The 18,085-nt window shown below is 44.7% G+C and overlaps 2 protein-coding genes across 8 annotated transcripts in view; one reads left to right on the top strand and one right to left on the bottom strand.

The window, feature by feature from the left end:
- Positions 1-807, bottom strand: part of UFD1 (ubiquitin recognition factor in ER associated degradation 1) — a 28,683-nt gene extending 27,876 nt beyond the window's left edge. For both annotated transcript variants that reach the window (XM_002830847.6, XM_063722769.1), the window contains exon 1: positions 660-807. In XM_002830847.6, the coding sequence (XP_002830893.4) occupies positions 660-662 (3 nt within the window). In that variant the 5' untranslated portion in view covers positions 663-807. The remainder of the gene's footprint in view (positions 1-659) is intronic.
- A 211-nt stretch (positions 808-1,018) lies between these two features.
- CDC45 (cell division cycle 45) overlaps positions 1,019-18,085 on the top strand; it is a 42,081-nt gene continuing 25,014 nt past the window's right edge. The window contains exons 1-7 of one of the 6 annotated variants that reach the window (XM_009234106.3): positions 1,019-1,140; positions 1,397-1,586; positions 1,726-1,785; positions 2,519-2,611; positions 4,242-4,379; positions 5,431-5,574; positions 16,804-16,859. In XM_009234106.3, coding sequence (XP_009232381.1) covers positions 1,536-1,586; positions 1,726-1,785; positions 2,519-2,611; positions 4,242-4,379; positions 5,431-5,574; positions 16,804-16,859 — 542 coding nt within the window. In that variant the 5' untranslated portion in view covers positions 1,019-1,140; positions 1,397-1,535. Of the gene's footprint in view, positions 1,141-1,351; positions 1,587-1,725; positions 1,786-2,518; positions 2,612-4,241; positions 4,380-5,430; positions 5,575-16,803; positions 16,860-18,085 lie in introns of those variants that run through there. The other 5 variants (XM_054543098.1, XM_054543100.2, XM_054543099.1 and 2 more) reach the window with 5 other exon arrangements.

Below are 18,085 nucleotides of genomic sequence, written 5' to 3'. Positions count from 1 at the left end.
AATAAAGTACCTCTGTAAACCTTAGTTTTCTCATGTTTAAAATCATCATCATCCTTGTTTCCAAAGGGATTGTTGGGATTAAAAGAAATAAGGTGTGATGAGGGAGTACAGGTGTTAAAAGCTGTGTAACAGGAAATGTACCAGCAGGTATTAGCTTCCACCGTTATCATTACCGAACACAACACCGCTGTACAGATTCGAAGGCACGAACCCGTAGGCACGGAGCTCACGGAACTGGGGCAAGAGCTGGGTGTCCCCCAAGAGCGGGGATGCCCGCTACGGATTCTCTCTGGGGAGCGCCTGATTCTGTTCCCATCCCCAGCAACCTTGCAACTAACTTTGGGTTTATGGAAACCTGTTGAGCGTCCAGCACTTGGGAAACCCGTGAATGGACACAAACCTTCCTTTCTTTCGTCAAGGAGGGCAAGTCCGGCTGAGACGGAATGCGAGCCACGTTCAGGACCGGCGGACGCGACCACAGGCGGTTAGTGGTCAAGGGTCCTGCGTGTGCCCGGTGCGGCCGATGAGCCGGCAGGCCGGACTCAGGCCCGGGTGACTCGGCACCTCTGCCGCCTTCCCGCCCCGTCCCGCCCCGTCGGGCCCTACCTCAGGCCCCAGGCCAAGGCCCCAGCCCCCGCCCGCTGCCCGTCAGCGCTTACCATGATGGACACCACCTCGCAGACTCTGCTTCTCTCGGGCAATGCAACGAAGGAACCCCGTCGACCGCTCTCCTAGCCGCCGCTGCCGCCGCGCCAAGCCGGTACGCCCCAGAGGCTCACCGGAAGTGCCGAATCCGAGACCCGGAGGGGGGTGCCCGGGACAAAGCGTCGGCTGCAAAAGAGAAAAGGCCAGGCGAAGACGCTAGGCTCTAAAACACCCTCAGTAGAAGCACTAAAATACCGTTTCGTGATTTATTTCCCCATTTATAGGTATTTTAAAAGTTATTTTAAATTACGTGTTGATAGTATTCCCCTCCAGACGAATTTAGTAGGGCCCATTGTCCTTACGACTACACTACCCACAATGCACTACCCAGAATGCCTCTGCTTCAGCCATCGAGGACTCGGGCGGAACTAAGCTACAAATCCTTCTTCAAACCACACCAAAAACCTATTGCAAACGTAAATGCTGCCCCATTGGGTATGTGACTGAGTTTAATGTATGGCTAGAAGTATACTTTCCTTCAGGGTTCCCAGTGGGAGGCAGTAGGCTTCTCTTCCCAAAGTAAAGATGTCCGCCGAGAGTCGCATTTCTGGGTAAAAGCGAGTCAGCGTTGAAGCGGGGGCAACAGTGTTTGCGTTCGGCCTCAGAGGTGACGCTTCTTTGGGGGCGGGCTGGAATTTTCTGGCCGTGAATGGCAGAGCGCTAATGGCCGCCTCCAATGTGGCCCAATCAGAAAGGAAGGCTGGGAACTAAGAAGCTATTGGTTGGTGATCCCTGGACCAATCGGAGGAGCAGTGATTTGGCGGGAGTCTTGACCGCCGCCGGGCTCTTGGTACCTCAGCGCGAGCGCCGGGCGTCCGGCCGCCGTGGCTATGTTCGTGTCCGATTTCCGCAAAGAGTTCTACGAGGTGGTCCACAGCCAGGTGACGCCCAGTCCGGGACCCCCGCCGAGGCCTTGCTGGTGGGGAAGGGATGAGGGGGAGCGGCCGTGGGTGACCGGGAGGCAGGGGAGGGCCGGGGTTCGGGTCGCCGCGTTCAGCCGGTCTGCTCTTCCCCCGATAGAGGGTCCTTCTCTTCGTGGCCTCGGACGTGGATGCTCTGTGTGCGTGCAAGATCCTTCAGGTGAGTTCTGCGGACCCTAGGAGGGCGGGGCCGGCGCGAGAGGTGAGGGTGCTGCGTGGGGGCGCAGGGCGGGCAGAGTGTCAGGATGGGTGCTAAGGGCTTAGGGTGGGACGGAGCAGGGCAGGAGGTGAGCAGCAAGTCAGAGGAGAGAGACTCGGAGGAGAGGTTGCCTCCCTGTCCCAACGGTGTGGGGTGGGATAGAGGTTTAAGTAAAAAATAAAGAGACTAGTTTGTATTTTTGCAATAAGCTGTTAATATTAATAGGTGAACAAAGCAGTTGCATTTGGGGGAAACTTTGGATCTATAGTGGGCTCTCAAATGGGGGATTTGAGAGAGAGGAATCTGTGACAACTGTGGGTATAGTCGTGTCATAGGTGTTGCTGGGAATATGGGAGCCCCTAGTCTATTAGGGAAGATCGTTAGTTTGGTTTTGAATAGGGCATAGTATTTACGTTGTTTTGGTCAGGCCCTTGGATCAGGAACTTTTCAGAAGGCCTGGAAGTTAAATCGGCATTTCTCCCCGATGTTTTACTTTGGTAATTTGCAAAATTCACAGAATGGTATGGTAAACGCTCATATCCCTAGCACCTAGCTTTTCCCGTAAGCATTTCACTAACTTTAATGTTATCCCATGTCTTTTGTCTCTCAACCCGTCTAATCTTCCTCAGTTTCTTTTCAAGGTAAATTGCTAACGTCCTAAATAAGATAGGCTTTGAAAACACTCTCTTTCCAGGCCTTGTTCCAATGTGACCACGTGCAATATACGCTGGTTCCAGTTTCTGGGTGGCAAGAACTTGAAACTGCATTTCTTGAGCATAAAGAACAGGTATTGAAGATGCATTTTAGAATAACATGGCTTTTTACTCAATTGTAATTTCTTGACACAGCATTCTATTTCCACGATAGATTAAGTGTGTATTTAAGTATCAGCTACATTAGGCAATATGGAAGAGAAAAACATGCTGTATATACTGGTGACTTACGCCCAAGTTGTAGAAGCAAAATTGACAGCAAAAAAAGATAATGAATGTGGATAGCCCCACCTTTGAACTTTTTTTGCAGAAATTTGATTATAAGGTGCTTAGAATCTAGCAGTTTTTAATATGGTCTAGTTAAAATTATTTTATTTTATTTTGGTTTATTTATTATTATTATTATTTTTTGAAATGGAGTCTCGCTCTGTCGCCCAGGCTGGAGTGCAGTGGCACGATCTTGGCTCACTGCAAGCTCCGTCTTCTGGGTTCATGCCGTTCTTCTGCCTCAGCCTCCAGAGTAGCTGGGACTACAGGTGCCCGCCACCACACCCGGCTAATGTTTTTGTATTTTCAGTAGAGACGAAGTTTCACCATGTTAGCCAGGATGGTCTCGATCTCCTGACCTCGTGATCTGCCCACCTCCGAAAGTGCTGGGATTACAGGCATGAGCCGCCATGCGCAGCCTTTATTTATTTATTTTTGAGACGGAATCTCGCTCTGTCACCCAGGCTGGAGTGTCATGATGCAATCTTGGCTCACTGCAACCTCCGCCTTCTGGGTTCAAGCGATTCTCCTGCCTCAGCCTCCTAACTAGCTGGGATTACAAGTGCCCACCACCACGCCTGGCTAATTTTTGTATTTCTAGTAGAGACGGGGTTTCTCCACATTGGCCAGGCTGGTCTCGAACTCCTGACCTCAAGTGATCCGCCTGCCTCAGCCTCCCAAAGTGCTGGAATTAGTTAAAATTATTTTAGAATACACTACTATTTTATATTATTTCTCTGAGAAAATGCATCCTGGTTTCCAACTTAAAATCCAGGAATAAATTTAAACAATAGATGCCAGGATTCCTCCCACCTCTGCATGGGGCCAAATGAGAGGTGGGACATTGTACACCCCACAGAGAGGGGATGGGACATGGAAGAGGGTCCCTGGAGTCCCCAGCCATATCTAGGATTGTTTTGGCAGAGACAAATCCTCTCCTGGTATTCCTGTTATTATGTCGAGGACCCACACCAGTTTGGTATTTATAAGGAAATAACATGTTATAGTGATAGAGTGTGATAAAGGACTTAATATTTAAGTACCCATAAAGTATATGCTAAAAACTTAAACCTGTATGATGCCATTAGCCTGGAGAGGCACGAAGCATAGTACTGTGAGGTCTGGAGAGACACAATCACGTGCTTGAAGTCTTGGTCTGCTCCTCATTAGTTTCTTGAGCCTGTCCATGAGACTTGGGCTTGCTGAGTCTCAGCGTGCTCCTGGGGAAAACTGGGAGCCCCAGGGCCCACCCTGCTGTGTCACCATGCTAAAGCACTTAGCATGCCAGCCTGGCCATTTTTTGGAGTCCCTTGCCACATGGGCCTCGCCACATGTCAGGGACTTAGTGAGTTTAAGCAGAACAACTCAGAGGCTTAGTGATGAAGGAAAAGGGGCCTCCTCGATATAGCTACTTTACAATATCTTCCTTTTTTTCAGTTTCATTATTTTATTCTCATAAACTGTGGAGCTAATGTAGACCTATTGGATATTCTTCAACCTGATGAAGACACTATATTCTTTGTGTGTGACACCCATAGGCCAGTCAATGTCGTCAATGTATACAACGATACCCAGGTACTTTTTGTGCTATGCCCTCAAACTGTCTGTACTTTTTATGCCATGTACAATGTCTCACCTGGTGTTCTTGGTAAGGTGTGTGTCTGACTACCCTGTGGGACTGGGAACAGCCTGAACACGAGAACTTGGTCTTTGTCATCTTTTTTTTTTTTTTTTAAGAGATAGGCTGGAGTACACACTGGCACAATCATGGCTCACTGCAGCCTCAAACTCCTGGGTTCAACTGACCCTTCCTGCCTCAGCCTCCTTAGTAGGTAGGACTACAGGCACATGCCACCATGCCCAGCAAATAGTTGTTTTCATTTTTGTTGAAATGGAGTCTTGGCCGGGCATGGTGGCTCACACCTGTAATCCCAGCACTTTGGGAGGCCGAGGCGGGCAGATTACGAGGTCAGAAGATTGAGACCATCCTGGCTAACATGGTGAAACCCCATCTCTACTAAAAATACAAAAAATTAGCCGGGCATAGTGGCGGGCGCCTGTAGTCCCCAGCTACCCAGCTACTCAGGAGGCTGAGGCAGGAGAATGGCATGAACCCGGGAGGCGGAGCTTGCAGTGAGCTGAGATCATGCCACTGCACTCCAGCCTGGGTGACAGAGCGAGACTCCATCTCCAAAAAAAAAAAGAAAAGAAAGATCAGCCTGGAGTTGCTTTTAGACATGCTTTTAGACAGGAGTTTTAGTCACTTAGGGATTACACATCTTCATGTCCTGTATCAGAGGCCGAGTTGTGGGGCGTAAATTTTATTGGTGTATGACGTAAGAGGATGCTGTGTTTCCAGACTTAAATAGACTAGATGGTTCTCAAAGAATTGTTTTCAGATTTTCCTAATTTCTGCATACCACGTATGGTGTAACTCTGGTGCCTCACTGGTAATGAAAACAAGAAAATCCTTAGAAGCCTGGAACTCTTGTTAAATAGGTAGCTATTTGTATGAACAGGAAACTGAGTCAGCTTATTAGGAAATGATAAGATTCTGCAGAAGAACATATTGTATAGTTTTCCGTAGAAAGAGGAGAGGCTTAATTCCTTTTTTCTTTGAACTTAGATCAAATTACTCATTAAACAAGATGATGACCTTGAAGTTCCCGCCTATGAAGACATCTTCAGGGATGAAGAGGAGGATGAAGAGCATTTAGGAAATGACAGCGATGGGTCAGAGCCTTCTGAGAAGCGCACACGATTAGAAGAGGTGAGTTTGGGTCTCTCACAGCCATCCCAGAGGAACTTGCACTCCCAGAGGTCGGTCATCCTGAAGCCTGCCAGGCCAAGGTGTAACTGAGGACAGTGGGAAGTGGAGAAGTTAGCAGGCATGGATGCTGACCCTGGGCTCTGCTGTCCCCTGGTTATGTGGCCTCAGGCAGGTTACTGGACTTTCCTAAATAGTGGGCTATCTGTCCAATAGGATCCTGTCAGAAGAAATGAAATTTAGGACAGCTCAGCTCTGTGGCTAGATAGCAAAAAAATAATGTAGAGAAGCAATAAATAGTGCAACCCCCACCCCTTCCTTTTCTACTGTCTTCTAGCATCACTTACTGTGCAGTCACTGCAGAGGAGCAATGTGGATCTGCATCCCTTGGCCAGGCCCAGTCCCAGACAGTTACTCCAGGGGAGGTATCTTGTATGTGAAGATACGAATGGTTTTCACCGTGTGGACCTTGGGTCTGAGCTGCTTAGTGATCTGGGGCTGGGCCCAGTGGCCTACCCAACACTACGGCTTCTGCAAGATGTCAAATGACAGGCAGAAGGTGGTTGTTCCCATAGCACAGAGGGCCATGTGATGCTTTTGAAGATGACCTCTGGCTCCTGATCTTGGTGTGTGACCTAGAATTTGCCCCCAAAATGTTCTAGGGTCTTCCCTTCATCCTCAGCCTGACATTTCCCAGTAATGTGCTTTTGGGAAGCCTTTTTGAGCCATATTTGAGATGTTCAAGACATTCTCCATTTGGGGAAGGGGCAATGCCCTTCAAACTGAGGCATGCTTCACTCTTCTTTCTCACCTTTGTCACCCCTTTCACTAGGTTTGGGTGTCTCATAGGGAACCTCTTGGTTATATTTTCTTACCTCTTGCCCAGCTCTTTGTTCTATTTTTTGGAAGACTTTGTTTTTTGTTTTTTTTGTTTTTTCCCCAGACAGGGTCTCTCTCTGTTTCCCAGGCTGGCCTCAAACTTCTGGGCTCACTCGATCTTCCCACTTCAGCCTCCCTAGTAGCTGAGACTAAGCACATGCCACTACACTCAGCTTGGTCTTTATCTTCTAATCTTTGATTTGTGAGGAGTCCTTTTTGTTCTCTGAATGTTTTTTTATATAGCATTCTTTTAACAATTGATGAGCTGCATTTCATTGGTTCCCAAATGTCAGTATCCAATGGGATTTCCCAGGAAACATTCATGTTCTACAGATAAGTCTTGGAATTTTCCACTCTGACTAATAAACAAATATTTTTTAAGCACTTAATATGTGTCAGGTACCAGTTAGGCCCTGGGGTGTGGGGATGAGAGCAAAGTCCTGCCTTTGCAAAGCTTTCCATTGGGGGAGACAGATACTGATCATGTAAATGAGCACAATTAGGGAAAGCTTTCAGTTACCAAACATGAGTTAGCGGGGAATGGAGCCAGGAGGATTCCTGGGCAGAGCATCCATAGACACTGCGGCTCTGAGGTGGGAAGGAAAGTTTCAAGAAAGGCTTGGCCAGCAGTGCCAAAGGAACAGGCAAATGAGAAAAGACCAGTGGGTTTGGCACCAAAGAGAAGGTAGGTTGTCTTGATGAGATACAGGAAAATATCAGCATTTCCTTTTACATAACACATCAATTTGGAATTTGTGTTTGTAAATGTTTAACATAATATTCATGGAATATAATAGGCATAATTTCTCACCAACTTTTTATTTTGAAATTTTTTGAAATGTATACCGTGGTTGAAAGGATAGTACAGTGAATATCCATATACCTTCAATCTAGAGTCAACAGTGGATCATGACTGTAGGTGGTCTCAGCTACTTGGGAGGCCAAGGCAGGAGGATTGATGAAGCCCAGGAATTCGAGAACAGCCTGGGCAACATGAAGAGACCCTGTCTCAAAAAAAACAAAAACAGTTTTTCACATTTGCCACATTTGCTTTCTCTCTATGTATTCTTTTTTCTGTATCATTTGAGAATAGGTTGCAGAAACTGTGATATTCTTTTTATTTTTTATTTTATTTTTTCTTAAAATGGAGTCTCACTCTGTCACTGAGGCTGGGGTGCAGTGGCACGATCTCAGCTCCCTTCAACCTCTGTCTTCTGGGTTCAAGCGATTCTCCTGCCTCAGCCTCCCAAGTAGCTAGGATTACAGACATGCACTGCCACACCGAGCCAGAAACCATGATATTCTACACATTCTTTCATAAGCAGCTCCTAAGAATAAGGACATTCTTCCCAATAAACACAATGCCATTGTCATACATAAGAAATGAATAATATCCTAATATCATGTAATATTCAGCCCATATTCAGGTCTCTTTAACTGTCCTCAAAATATATTTTGCAGCTATTTTTATTTCTGAACTATTCTCCAATCAAGGTTAACACATTTAGCTATTTCCCTTTACTGTCTTAACCTAGAACCATACCTTACCTCTTTTTTTCTTTTGTTTTGTTTTTAATGACATTGGAGGCCAGTCCTCTTTTCTAATATTTACTTCTACTTGTTTCTTCATGGAGTACTTTAACTTGCTTCTCTATCCCTGCATTTTCTATGGTCTGTAAATTAGGTCTAGAGTGTTGATTTTAATAACATTAAGCATTCTTGAGAAGAATACTTTTTATATAAGTAAAACCTGTGCATGATTTATAACTAATTATGTGTATATTAGAGGTATATATATATTTTTTGAGACGGAGTCTCGCTCCGTCGCCCAGGCTGGAGTGTAGTGGTAACGATCTCGGCTCACTGCAAGCTCCCGGGTTCATGCCATTCTCCTGCCTCAGACTCCCAAGTAGCTGGGACTACAGGTGCCTGCCACCACACCCGGCTAATTTTTTGTATTTTTAGTAGAGACGGGGTTTCACTGTGTTAGCCAGGATGGTCTCGATCTCCTGACCTCGTGATCCTCCCGCCTCGGCCTCCCAAAGTGCTGTGATTACAGACGTGAGCCACCGCACCTGGCCGCTTTTTAGAGGTATATTCTTAGAAATATTTTTACCAGCCTGGTGTGGTGGCTCAAGCCTGTAATCCCAGCACTTTGGGAGGCCGAGGCGGGCAGATCACCTGAGGTCAGGAGTTTGAGACCAGCCTGACCAACATGGAGAAACCCTGTCTCTACTAAATACAAAAATTAGCCAGGAGCAATGGCAGATGCCAGTAATCCCAGCTACTCGAGAGGCTGAGGCAGGAGAATTGCTTGAACCTGGGAGGCGGAGTTTGCAGTGAGCCAAGATCATGCCACTGCACTCCAGCCTGGGTGACAGAGCAATACTCTGTCTCAAAAAAAAAAAAGAAAGAAATATTTATACCAGACTGGACAACATAGCAAGACACTTTCTCTACAAAAAAATAAAATAAAAATTAGCCAGGCATGGTGGCATGGTCCCATAGGCCCAGCTACTTGGGAGGCTAGAGTGGGAGGATGCCTTGAGACCAGGAGGTTGGTTGAGGCTGCAGTGATCCATGATCACATCACTGCACTCCAGCCTGGGCAACAGAGCAGGACCTCATCTCTTGAAAAGAAAAGAATGAAATATTTTTATTAATAGGGGTGCACATTCAAAGAGGTTTAGAGACAATAGGTTATAAATAATTGTTTTAAAGAGTTCTGCTATAGGCTGGGCGTGGTGGCTCATGCCTGTAATCCCAGTGCTTTGGGAGGCCGAGGCGGGTGGATCACGAGGTCAGGAGATTGAGACCATCCTGCTAACACGGTGAAACCCCATCTCTACTAAAAATAAAAAAAATTTCCCGGGCATGGTGGCAGGCGCCTGTAGTCCCAGCTACTCAGGAGGCTGAGGCAGGAGGATGGTGTGAATCCAGGGAGCAGAGCTTGCAGTGAGCTGAGATCCACCACTGCACTCCAGCCTGGGCAACAGAGCAAGACAAAAAAAAAAAAGAGTTCTGCTATAAAGAAAAAGAAAAGAGGAGAAGAGGAGACATGGGGTCAAGAATCATTTTTGCTTGTCTTTTAAAGGTTGGATGTTAGAGCTGGACCCCAGCAAAGATGAGATTCTGCTATAAAAATAACCATAATTATACTTAATCTACAGGTTCTACAGGTGCTATAATATCATGGCTCAGGTCATGGGTTTCAAATTTTGTATCTGCTATACCAGCTTTGTGACTGTAGGCAAGTGACTTAACTTCTGTGTGCCATTGTAAAATAAGGAGAATAACTAGACTTAATTGTTTTGGTTCCTACTGATGTTTAACAAATTACTCCAGAACCTAGCAGCTTAAAACAACCTTTTCCTTATGCTCATGGATTCTGTAGGTTAGGAATTTGGGCAGAGCCCAGCGAGGATGACATCTTTTTGCTCTGTGATATCTGGGCCCTCAGGTGGGGACTCAATGGCTAAGAATTGGAGGCATGGCTCAGACACCTGCTGGGAATGCTCCAAACCAGGACTACTGAGCCAAACATCTGCAGGGTCTCTCCGTTGAATGTGACTTCCTTACAACATGACTGCTCAGACTTCCAGCATGAATATTCCAGTCACCCGCGTAGCCACTGCATGGCTCTCCCAACCAGCCTTGGAGTACCTCAGCATCCTGTAGCCACAAGGGAGGGGACAGGACCCCACCATGCATTGTGGCAGGGTCAAATAAATCTCAGGCTGTGGGAATTTTGTTACTTTATTGAGGCATAATGTCTACATAATTCACTAGGTGGTACAATCAATGAGATTTAACAAATGTATAAAGATGCAACCACCATCCCACCATGATAGAGAACAATTCCATTACCCGCAAAAAGTTTCCTCACCAGGACCATGGCTTTTTTTAAATTAAAGTTTTTCTTTTGAGATAATTGTAGATTCACATGTAGTTGTAAGAAGTAATATAGAGACCACTTTTATACTTTGCCCAGCTTCCCCCAATGGTAAAATCCTGTAGTATAATATCACGGTCAGGATGGGAGGCTGAGGCGGGCAGATTGCTTGAGCCCAGGAGTTGGAGACCAGTCTGGGAAACATGGCAAAACCCTGTCTCTACAAAAACTACAAAAATTAGCCAGGTGTGGTGGTTTACACCTATGGTCCCAGCTACTCGGGAGGCTGAGGTGGGAGAATCACCTGAGCCCAGTAAGTCGAGGCTGCAGTGAGCTGTGAGCACACAACTGCATTCCAGCCTGGGCAACAGTGTGAGACTATCTCTAAAGAAAAGAAAGTCTCCCAGCGACCATCGGGAGCGGGCCATGAGGACGATGGCGGTTTTGTTGAAGAGAAGCGGGGGAAGTGTGGGGAAAGGAAGGAGAGATCAGATTGTTGCTGTGTCTGTGTAGAAAGAGGTGGGCATAGGAGACTCCATCTTGGTCTGACTAGGAGAAATTCTTCTGCCTTGGGATGCTGTTGATCTATGGCCTTTCCCCCAGCCCCCTGCTCTCTGAAACATGTGCTGTGTCAACTCAGGGTTAAATGGATTAAGGGCGGTGCAAGATGTGCTTTGTTAAACAGATGCTCTTTAAGAGTCATCACCACTCCCTAATCTCAAGTACCCAGGGACACAAACACTGCAGAAGGCCTCAGGGACCTCTGCCTAGGAAAACCAGAGACCTTTGTTCATGTGTTTATCTCCTGAACTTCTCTCCACTATTGTCCTATGACCCTGCCATATCCCCCTCTCCGAGAAACACCCAAGAATGATCAATAAATATTTAATAATAAAAAAATAATAATAATAATGGAAACATTCAGCATTACAGAAAAAAAAAAAAAAAAAATGAGGAAAATGAGACTGAGACTGAACTACATGCTAAGGGCCCGAGAGCAAGTAAGTCCTTGCAAGTAAAAAACAGAATATCTAATTTAGGTCTATGTAATTCTAAAGATCATCCTTGAAAACCCTGTATTATTGTCTAAATTTCACGAAACTGTGAGGGACAGACCTTATTTTGATTTTATTAATAAGAAAACTGATGCTGAGAGGAACCAGAACTAAAATCTCTTGAACAATTCCCTTATTTTTCTATTATGTTATAAGCTTCCTCAAAACATGTATGGTTTGTAAGTTTGATGATACAAACCATACATGTAGAAACTGAATAAATTTTTTGTACTTTAAAAAATATAAGATTGTTGTTGAAACAAGCTAAAAAAAAAAAAAAGAAAAGAAAGTCTCCTTTCTAAATTTATAAATCATGTGATTTTTCAGTTGGCACTCTAAAGGTTAGAAATTACTGTGAAAGTTCTGCCAGAAATTGAATATGTCTATTCCATTTATGCATTCAGAAACTGCCAAAATAACCCATGGGTATTGCTTTAAAAAAAAAAAAAAAGATACAGAACATTTCCATCGCTGTAAGGATCCCTCTGTTGCCCTTTTATAGCCACACCCACTTGTCTGCTGCCTGATAACCACTAGAGAGCTCCATTTCTGTAATTTCATTTCAACAATATTATGGAAATGGAAATGGAATTATACAGTATTTAGCCTTTTGGGATTGGCTTTTTTTCGCTCTGCATAATTCTTGGAGATTCATCCACGTTTGCTTGTATCAATAGCTCATTCCTTTTTTCGTCCATCAGCATTGTGCAGTTTTCAGTGTATAAATTTTCTGTTTTTGTTAGATTTATACCTACATAAAAACAAACAATTTTTATTATTTCTGCGTCCTAGCCATAAATACATGGACACCAAAATTTAAAATACAATATCATTTACAGTCAGTCAAAAAAATGCATAGTCTGCTGTTGTTGGGTAGAGTGTTTTAGAAATGTCACTTACATACTGAGAGTTGGTGGTGGCGTTCTGTTTGCTTGCTGCTTTTCTGGCTAGTAATACTTTCAACTCTTCAGAAAGGGACATTGAAGACCCCAACTCTGATTATAGATTTGTTTGTTTCTCCTTTCAGTTCTATCACTTTTTACTTCACGTATTTATAGCTCTCTTGTGCACACACATTTAGGATTGTGGTGTCCTTTTGGTGGATTGACCCTTGTATTCACGTAGTGTCCCACTCTGTCTCTGGTAATTTGCTTTGCTCTGAAGTGTGTTTTATCTGATATTAATACTGCCACTCCTGCTTTCCTTTGATTAATGTTTGCATGATATATCTTTTCACATTCTTTAGTTTCATTCTGCCTATATTGTTACATTTGCAGTAAATTTTTTAAAACAGCATACAGTTGGGTCATATTTTTAAATCATTTTTTAAAGCCATTCTCTATCTCTTAATTGATAAACTTAGCTCACTTACATTTATTTTAGTTATTGACATGTTAGGGCTTAAGTCTGACATTTTATTTTCTGTTTCCTGGTGTCTTGTTTTTTTAATTCTATTTTCTTTCTTTTTCTTTTTTCTTTCTTTCTTTCTTTATTTTGAGCTGCAGTTTCGCTCTTGTTGCCCAGGCTGGAATGCAGTGGCACCATCTTGGCTCACTGCGACCTCTGCCTCCCAGGTTCAAGCGATACTCCTGCCTCAGCCTCCCAAGTAGCTGGGACTACAGGCATGTGCCACCACGCCTGGCTAATTTTTTGTATTTTTAGTAGAGATGGGGTTTCACCTTGTTGGGCAGGCTGGCCTCAAACTCCTGACCTCAGGTGATCTGCCCACCTCAGCCTCCCAAAGTGCTGGGATTACAGCCACTGCGTCCAGACTGTTTTCTTTCTTTTTCTTTCCTCTATTATTTGTGAGTCTATCTCCCTGTACAGATTTTTTAGTGGTTGTTTCAGGTGATTACGTTACATATCCATAACTTATCATTATCACAGTCTACTGGTATCATCATTTTACCCCAGTTGAGTCACACGTAGAAACCTTACCTTTTTTTTTTTTTTTCTTTTTTTTTGAGGTGGAGTCTCACTCTGTCACCTAAGCTGGTGTGCAGTGGCACAATCTCAGTTTACTACAACCTCCACCTCTCGGGTTCAAGCAGTACTCCTGCCTCAGCCTCCCGAATAGCTGGGACCCCAGGTGTGTGCCACTATGCCTGGCTAATTTTCGTATTTTTAGTAGAGATGGATTTCACTATGTTGGCCAGGTTCGTCTCAAACTCCTGACCTCACGTGATCCACCTGCCTCAGCCTCCCAAAGTGCTGGAATTACAAGCATGAGCCACTGTGCCTGGCCTTGTCTTCTCTTAATGTCTTTTACTCTGCCCCATTTATAATATAATTTTCTTAAATATTTCCTCCACATATACAGTGTTATAATTTTTGCTTCAGTAATTAAGCATAATTACAAACTCAAGAGGATAAGTAAGGAAAGCCTATTGTATTTACCTCATTTTTGCTTGTTGTATTTGTTTCTTCCTTTCCAGTATTCTAAGGTTTCTTTTCCATTTCCTTTCTATTTAAGAGTCTCCTTTAACCGTTCCTTTGGGGGAGAGCTGCTGGAGATAAATTCCCTTAGTTTTCCATCTTTGAGAATTTCTTGATTTTTTTTTTTTTTATTCCTAAAAGATACTTTTACTGGATGTAGAATTCTGGGTTAATACTTATTTTCTTTCAGCATTTGGAAAATACTGTGCCACTTACTCTGGCTGCCGTGATTTCTCATGAGAAATCCTCTGTCATTCAAGCTTTTTCCCTATCATGAAAGTCACATTTTTCTTTGGCTGTTTTTGAGATGTTTTGGTTTTGTTTGAGTGTTCAGAAGTTTAATTAGGATGTTAGGATGTGTCTTGGTGTGGATTTGTGTCTATCCTATTTGTTTCTCTTATTTTTTTGAGACAGAGTCTTGCCCTGTCGCCCAGGCTGGAATGCAGTGGCATGATCTCAGCTCACTGTAACCTCCACCTCCCATTACCCAGCTTCTTGAATCTGCAGGTTTATGTCTTTTTTTTTTTTTGAGGCAGCATCTCACTCTGTCGCCCAGGCTGGAGGACCTGCAACCTCTGCCTCCCGGATTCAAGCAATTCTGCCTCAGCCTCCTGAGTAGTTGGGATTATAGGCATGTGCCACCATGCCTGGCTACTTTTTTTGTATTTTTAGTAGAGATGAGGTTTTTCCATGTTGGCCAGGCTGGTCTCAAACTCCTGGCCTCAAGCAATCTGCCTGCCTCGGCCTCCCAAAGTGTTGGGATTACAGGTGTGAACCACTACACCCAGCCAGCAGGTTTATGTCTTTTGCCAAATTTTCAGCCATTATTTCTTCAAGTGTGTTTTCAGTGCACCCTCTTTCTCCTCCTCCAGGGCACTGATGACGTGAATGTTAGCTCTTTTGTTGTAGCCCCACAAGTCCCAGAGGTTCTAGTTTTTTTGGTCTATTTTTTCTTGGTTGTTCAGACTGGGTAATTTCTGTCTTTCTGCCAGTTCACTAATTCTTCCCTCTGTCCCCTTCATTCTGCTCTCGAGCCTATTTGCTGAGTTAATATTCCAGTTGTATTTTTCAGTTCTAAACTTTCTTTATATATATATATATTTTTTCTTTCTTTCTTTCTTTCTTAAACTTTGTTTAGAACACTTGTCTCTTTAGATCTCTTATTTCTTTGCTGAGGCTTCCTGGCTTTCATTTGTTTCAGTCGTTTGTCATTGCTCGTTGAAGCATTTTTATGATGGCTGCTTTAAAATCTTGGGCAGATAATTCTAACAACTCTGTCATGTTGGTGTTGGCATCGATGGGTTGTCTTTTTTCATTCATTTTGAGATCATCCTAGTTCTTGGTATGATGAGTGATTTTCAAATGAAACCAGGAGATTTTTGTATAATGTGATGAGATTTCGTGTCTTCTTTAAGTCCTCTGTTTTAGTTGGCTTTCTCTGACACGGCTCCGGCAAGGAGAGTAAGTGATGCCAGGTAGAGGTAAAAGATCAGGTTCCCCACCTGATGTCTATCACCTGGGGCAGTGAAGGTCCAGGCTTCCCACTTTGCTGCCTCTGATACCCTCCTAGCAGGGAGGGGAGGAATTTCTCATTACTGGAAGGTGGGGGTGGAAGTCTGGGTTCTCCCACCATTGGTTCTCCCACCCAGAGGTGGGGTATGGACTTGTCACTAGCCAGCAGGGGTTGCAGTCTCAGTTCTCTCCTTGGCCTCTCTGATACCACCAGACAGAGGGCTACAGCTTCGCATGGATGGGAACCTAGGCTCCCACTGGGCCTTTGCTGGGGTGGATATGGATGTTCTTGGTGGTGTTGGCTATTGCCTAAAAGCTTTCTGTCTTGGGAGGCTGCTCCTTCCCAGTCCATTGACTAGACAGAGCAGCTTTTGTGGGGTTTTTTGTTTTGTTTTGTTTTCTCGTCTGCACCTGTTGGTATTTCTAGGTTGCTGGCTTTTCAGCTCCAAGTCTGGCGTATATGAGCCAGAAGGAAAACTCAAGGAACACTGTGTTGTTCCTCATGTCCCAGAGTCCCTAACTGCTCTGCCTTCACCTCTACCTTTCAGAGTCTTACTTTGTGTTTTTTTGTTGTTGTTTGTATGTTTCTGAGGCAGAGTCTTGCTCTGTTACCCAGGCTGGAGTGCAGTGGCACAATCTTGGCTCAGTACTACCTCCACCTCCTGGGTTCAGGCAGTTCTCCTCCTCAGCCTCCCAACTAGCTGGGATTACAGGCATGTGCCACCACACCCGGCTAATTTTTGTATTTTAAGTAGAGACGGGGTTTTACCATGTTGGCCAGGCTGGTCTTTAACTCCTGACCTCATGTGATCCGCCCGCCTCTGTCTCCCAAAGTGCTGGGATTACAGGTGTGAGCCCCTGTGCCCAGCCTTACTTTGTTTATTTGATCTACGATGTTGAAGAGTTTTCGGTATATTTAATGAATGTATGGGGAAAAACATATCTACTCCATTTTCCCAGAAGCAGGAGTCTCGGGACCATGGATTTCTAAACCTACCACATTATTCCATGTCTTTGTTGTGAAGATTAAATGAGGTTGTGCCTGTAACATTAGAATACTTCCTAACACATGGTAGAATATAAGAAATGTTAGGTCTCATCCATCCTGATGTGGAAGCTGGTACAAAGTGGGCGTGAGCTTACCTTGGATCCCATAGTGCTGTGGGTGACAGCAACTAGGGTGGATGAACATAGTTTTGCCTGGAGCAGATGCTTGGGAAGCCCCTACTCTTTCTGCCCATGGTGTCTGGAGAGCTGGGAGCCAGAAGGGGTCGCGGCCATCCCTTGCCTCCATGCTTCTCTTCCATAGGAACAGACTGCGCTCGGGGCACTGCTGTGACCGTGTTCTGTCAGGTGTCTGGGCCTACTGACTTCTGCCAAACTGGAACCTTCTTGGGCTGTGGGGATAAATTCCTGGTGCATTTGCTCCACCTTTTGTTCTCTTTGTCCCTGTATCAGGAGATAGTGGAGCGAACCATGCGGAGGAGGCAGCGGCGAGAGTGGGAGGCCCGGAGGTGAGTCTGTGCTTCCAGCTGCTCCCAGCACCAGGAGCCCACTTGCCTGGAGGTCTGTAGTGCCACCCATACCTCTGACTTTTTGTCTCAGGATAATTCATTGAGTTTAGAACCTTTGGGCCAGTGGCTCTGGGAGTGAACCTGTGGCCGCTGCATTGGAGAAGAGCTCCAGGTTGTTCCCCGGTCCCATGAGTGACAGGACAGCCCCAAGGTCTCCCAGGTGCATGCCATCCATTAGAGACCATGGCCCTGGCTCTTTATTTTTATCAAGTTTTTCCAATGTAGATACTTTGATTTACAAATTATTTGTAAGAAGTGCTCTAAAATGAAAATATTGGAAAGGTTATTCTAGCTTGAAGTGAGCATGCAGCAGTGCCCTTGAGGTGGGTCCCGGGGGAAGCCCTTGCTGGATCTGTCATGGAATGTCTCCCAGGCCATCCAGCTGATGTTCCCTCTGTTTCAGCTGAGGGCATGCACTCCTGCCACTGCCACAGGAGGAAGGCTGCCCCATCGGATAAGGACAATGTAAGACAGGTGTGGTGGCTCATGCCTGTATTCCCAACACTTTGGGAGGCTCAGGCAGGAGAATCCAGGAGAGTTCAAGGCTGCAGTGAACTAGGATTGTGCCATTGCATTCCAGCCTGGGTGACAGAGATCCTAGAGACAGACAGCCTTGTCTCTAAAAACAAACCAAAAAAGGATAATATAAAACGATTTTAGGAAGCATAAGGAAAGGAAAGTGAAGATAATCCATAATCACACTGCCTAATTCAAAGAGATTCTGGGTTTGGATTTCTATTCCTGGGTTATACATACTTGTGCATATTTTACATGATATACATCTGATTTTGCATCTTTCTACTTAATATAACCATTTAAAATAGTTCTGAACAGGCTTTCTAAACAGCCTAGTACTTAATTGGCAATTTCCCTTCTTTTTGAAATGTAGGTTACTTCCAGTATTTTGCCATTATAAATAAGACTTCAGTGAATTACTTTGTGCACACAGCAACTTTTGTCTTGCTTTTTCCTTTGAATTGTAATTATGGGACAATTTCTCTGAATTGGAATTCTGAACTATACCACTTTACATCATACATTGCCACTGGCAGTTTGTTTTAATTTCCCAACGTTATACATATACATTCTGCTAAAGAGTCAATAAGTGGCTGGGTGTTGTGGCTCATGCCTATAATCCCAATACTTTGGGAAGCCAAGGTGGAAGG

The sequence above is a fragment of the Pongo abelii genome, chromosome 23 (genome assembly GCF_028885655.2).
Source record: "Pongo abelii isolate AG06213 chromosome 23, NHGRI_mPonAbe1-v2.0_pri, whole genome shotgun sequence".
NCBI lineage: Eukaryota > Metazoa > Chordata > Mammalia > Primates > Hominidae > Pongo > Pongo abelii.
Note: the sequence above shows the minus strand (reverse complement) of the source record. Positions and strands in the feature narration are given on the sequence as shown.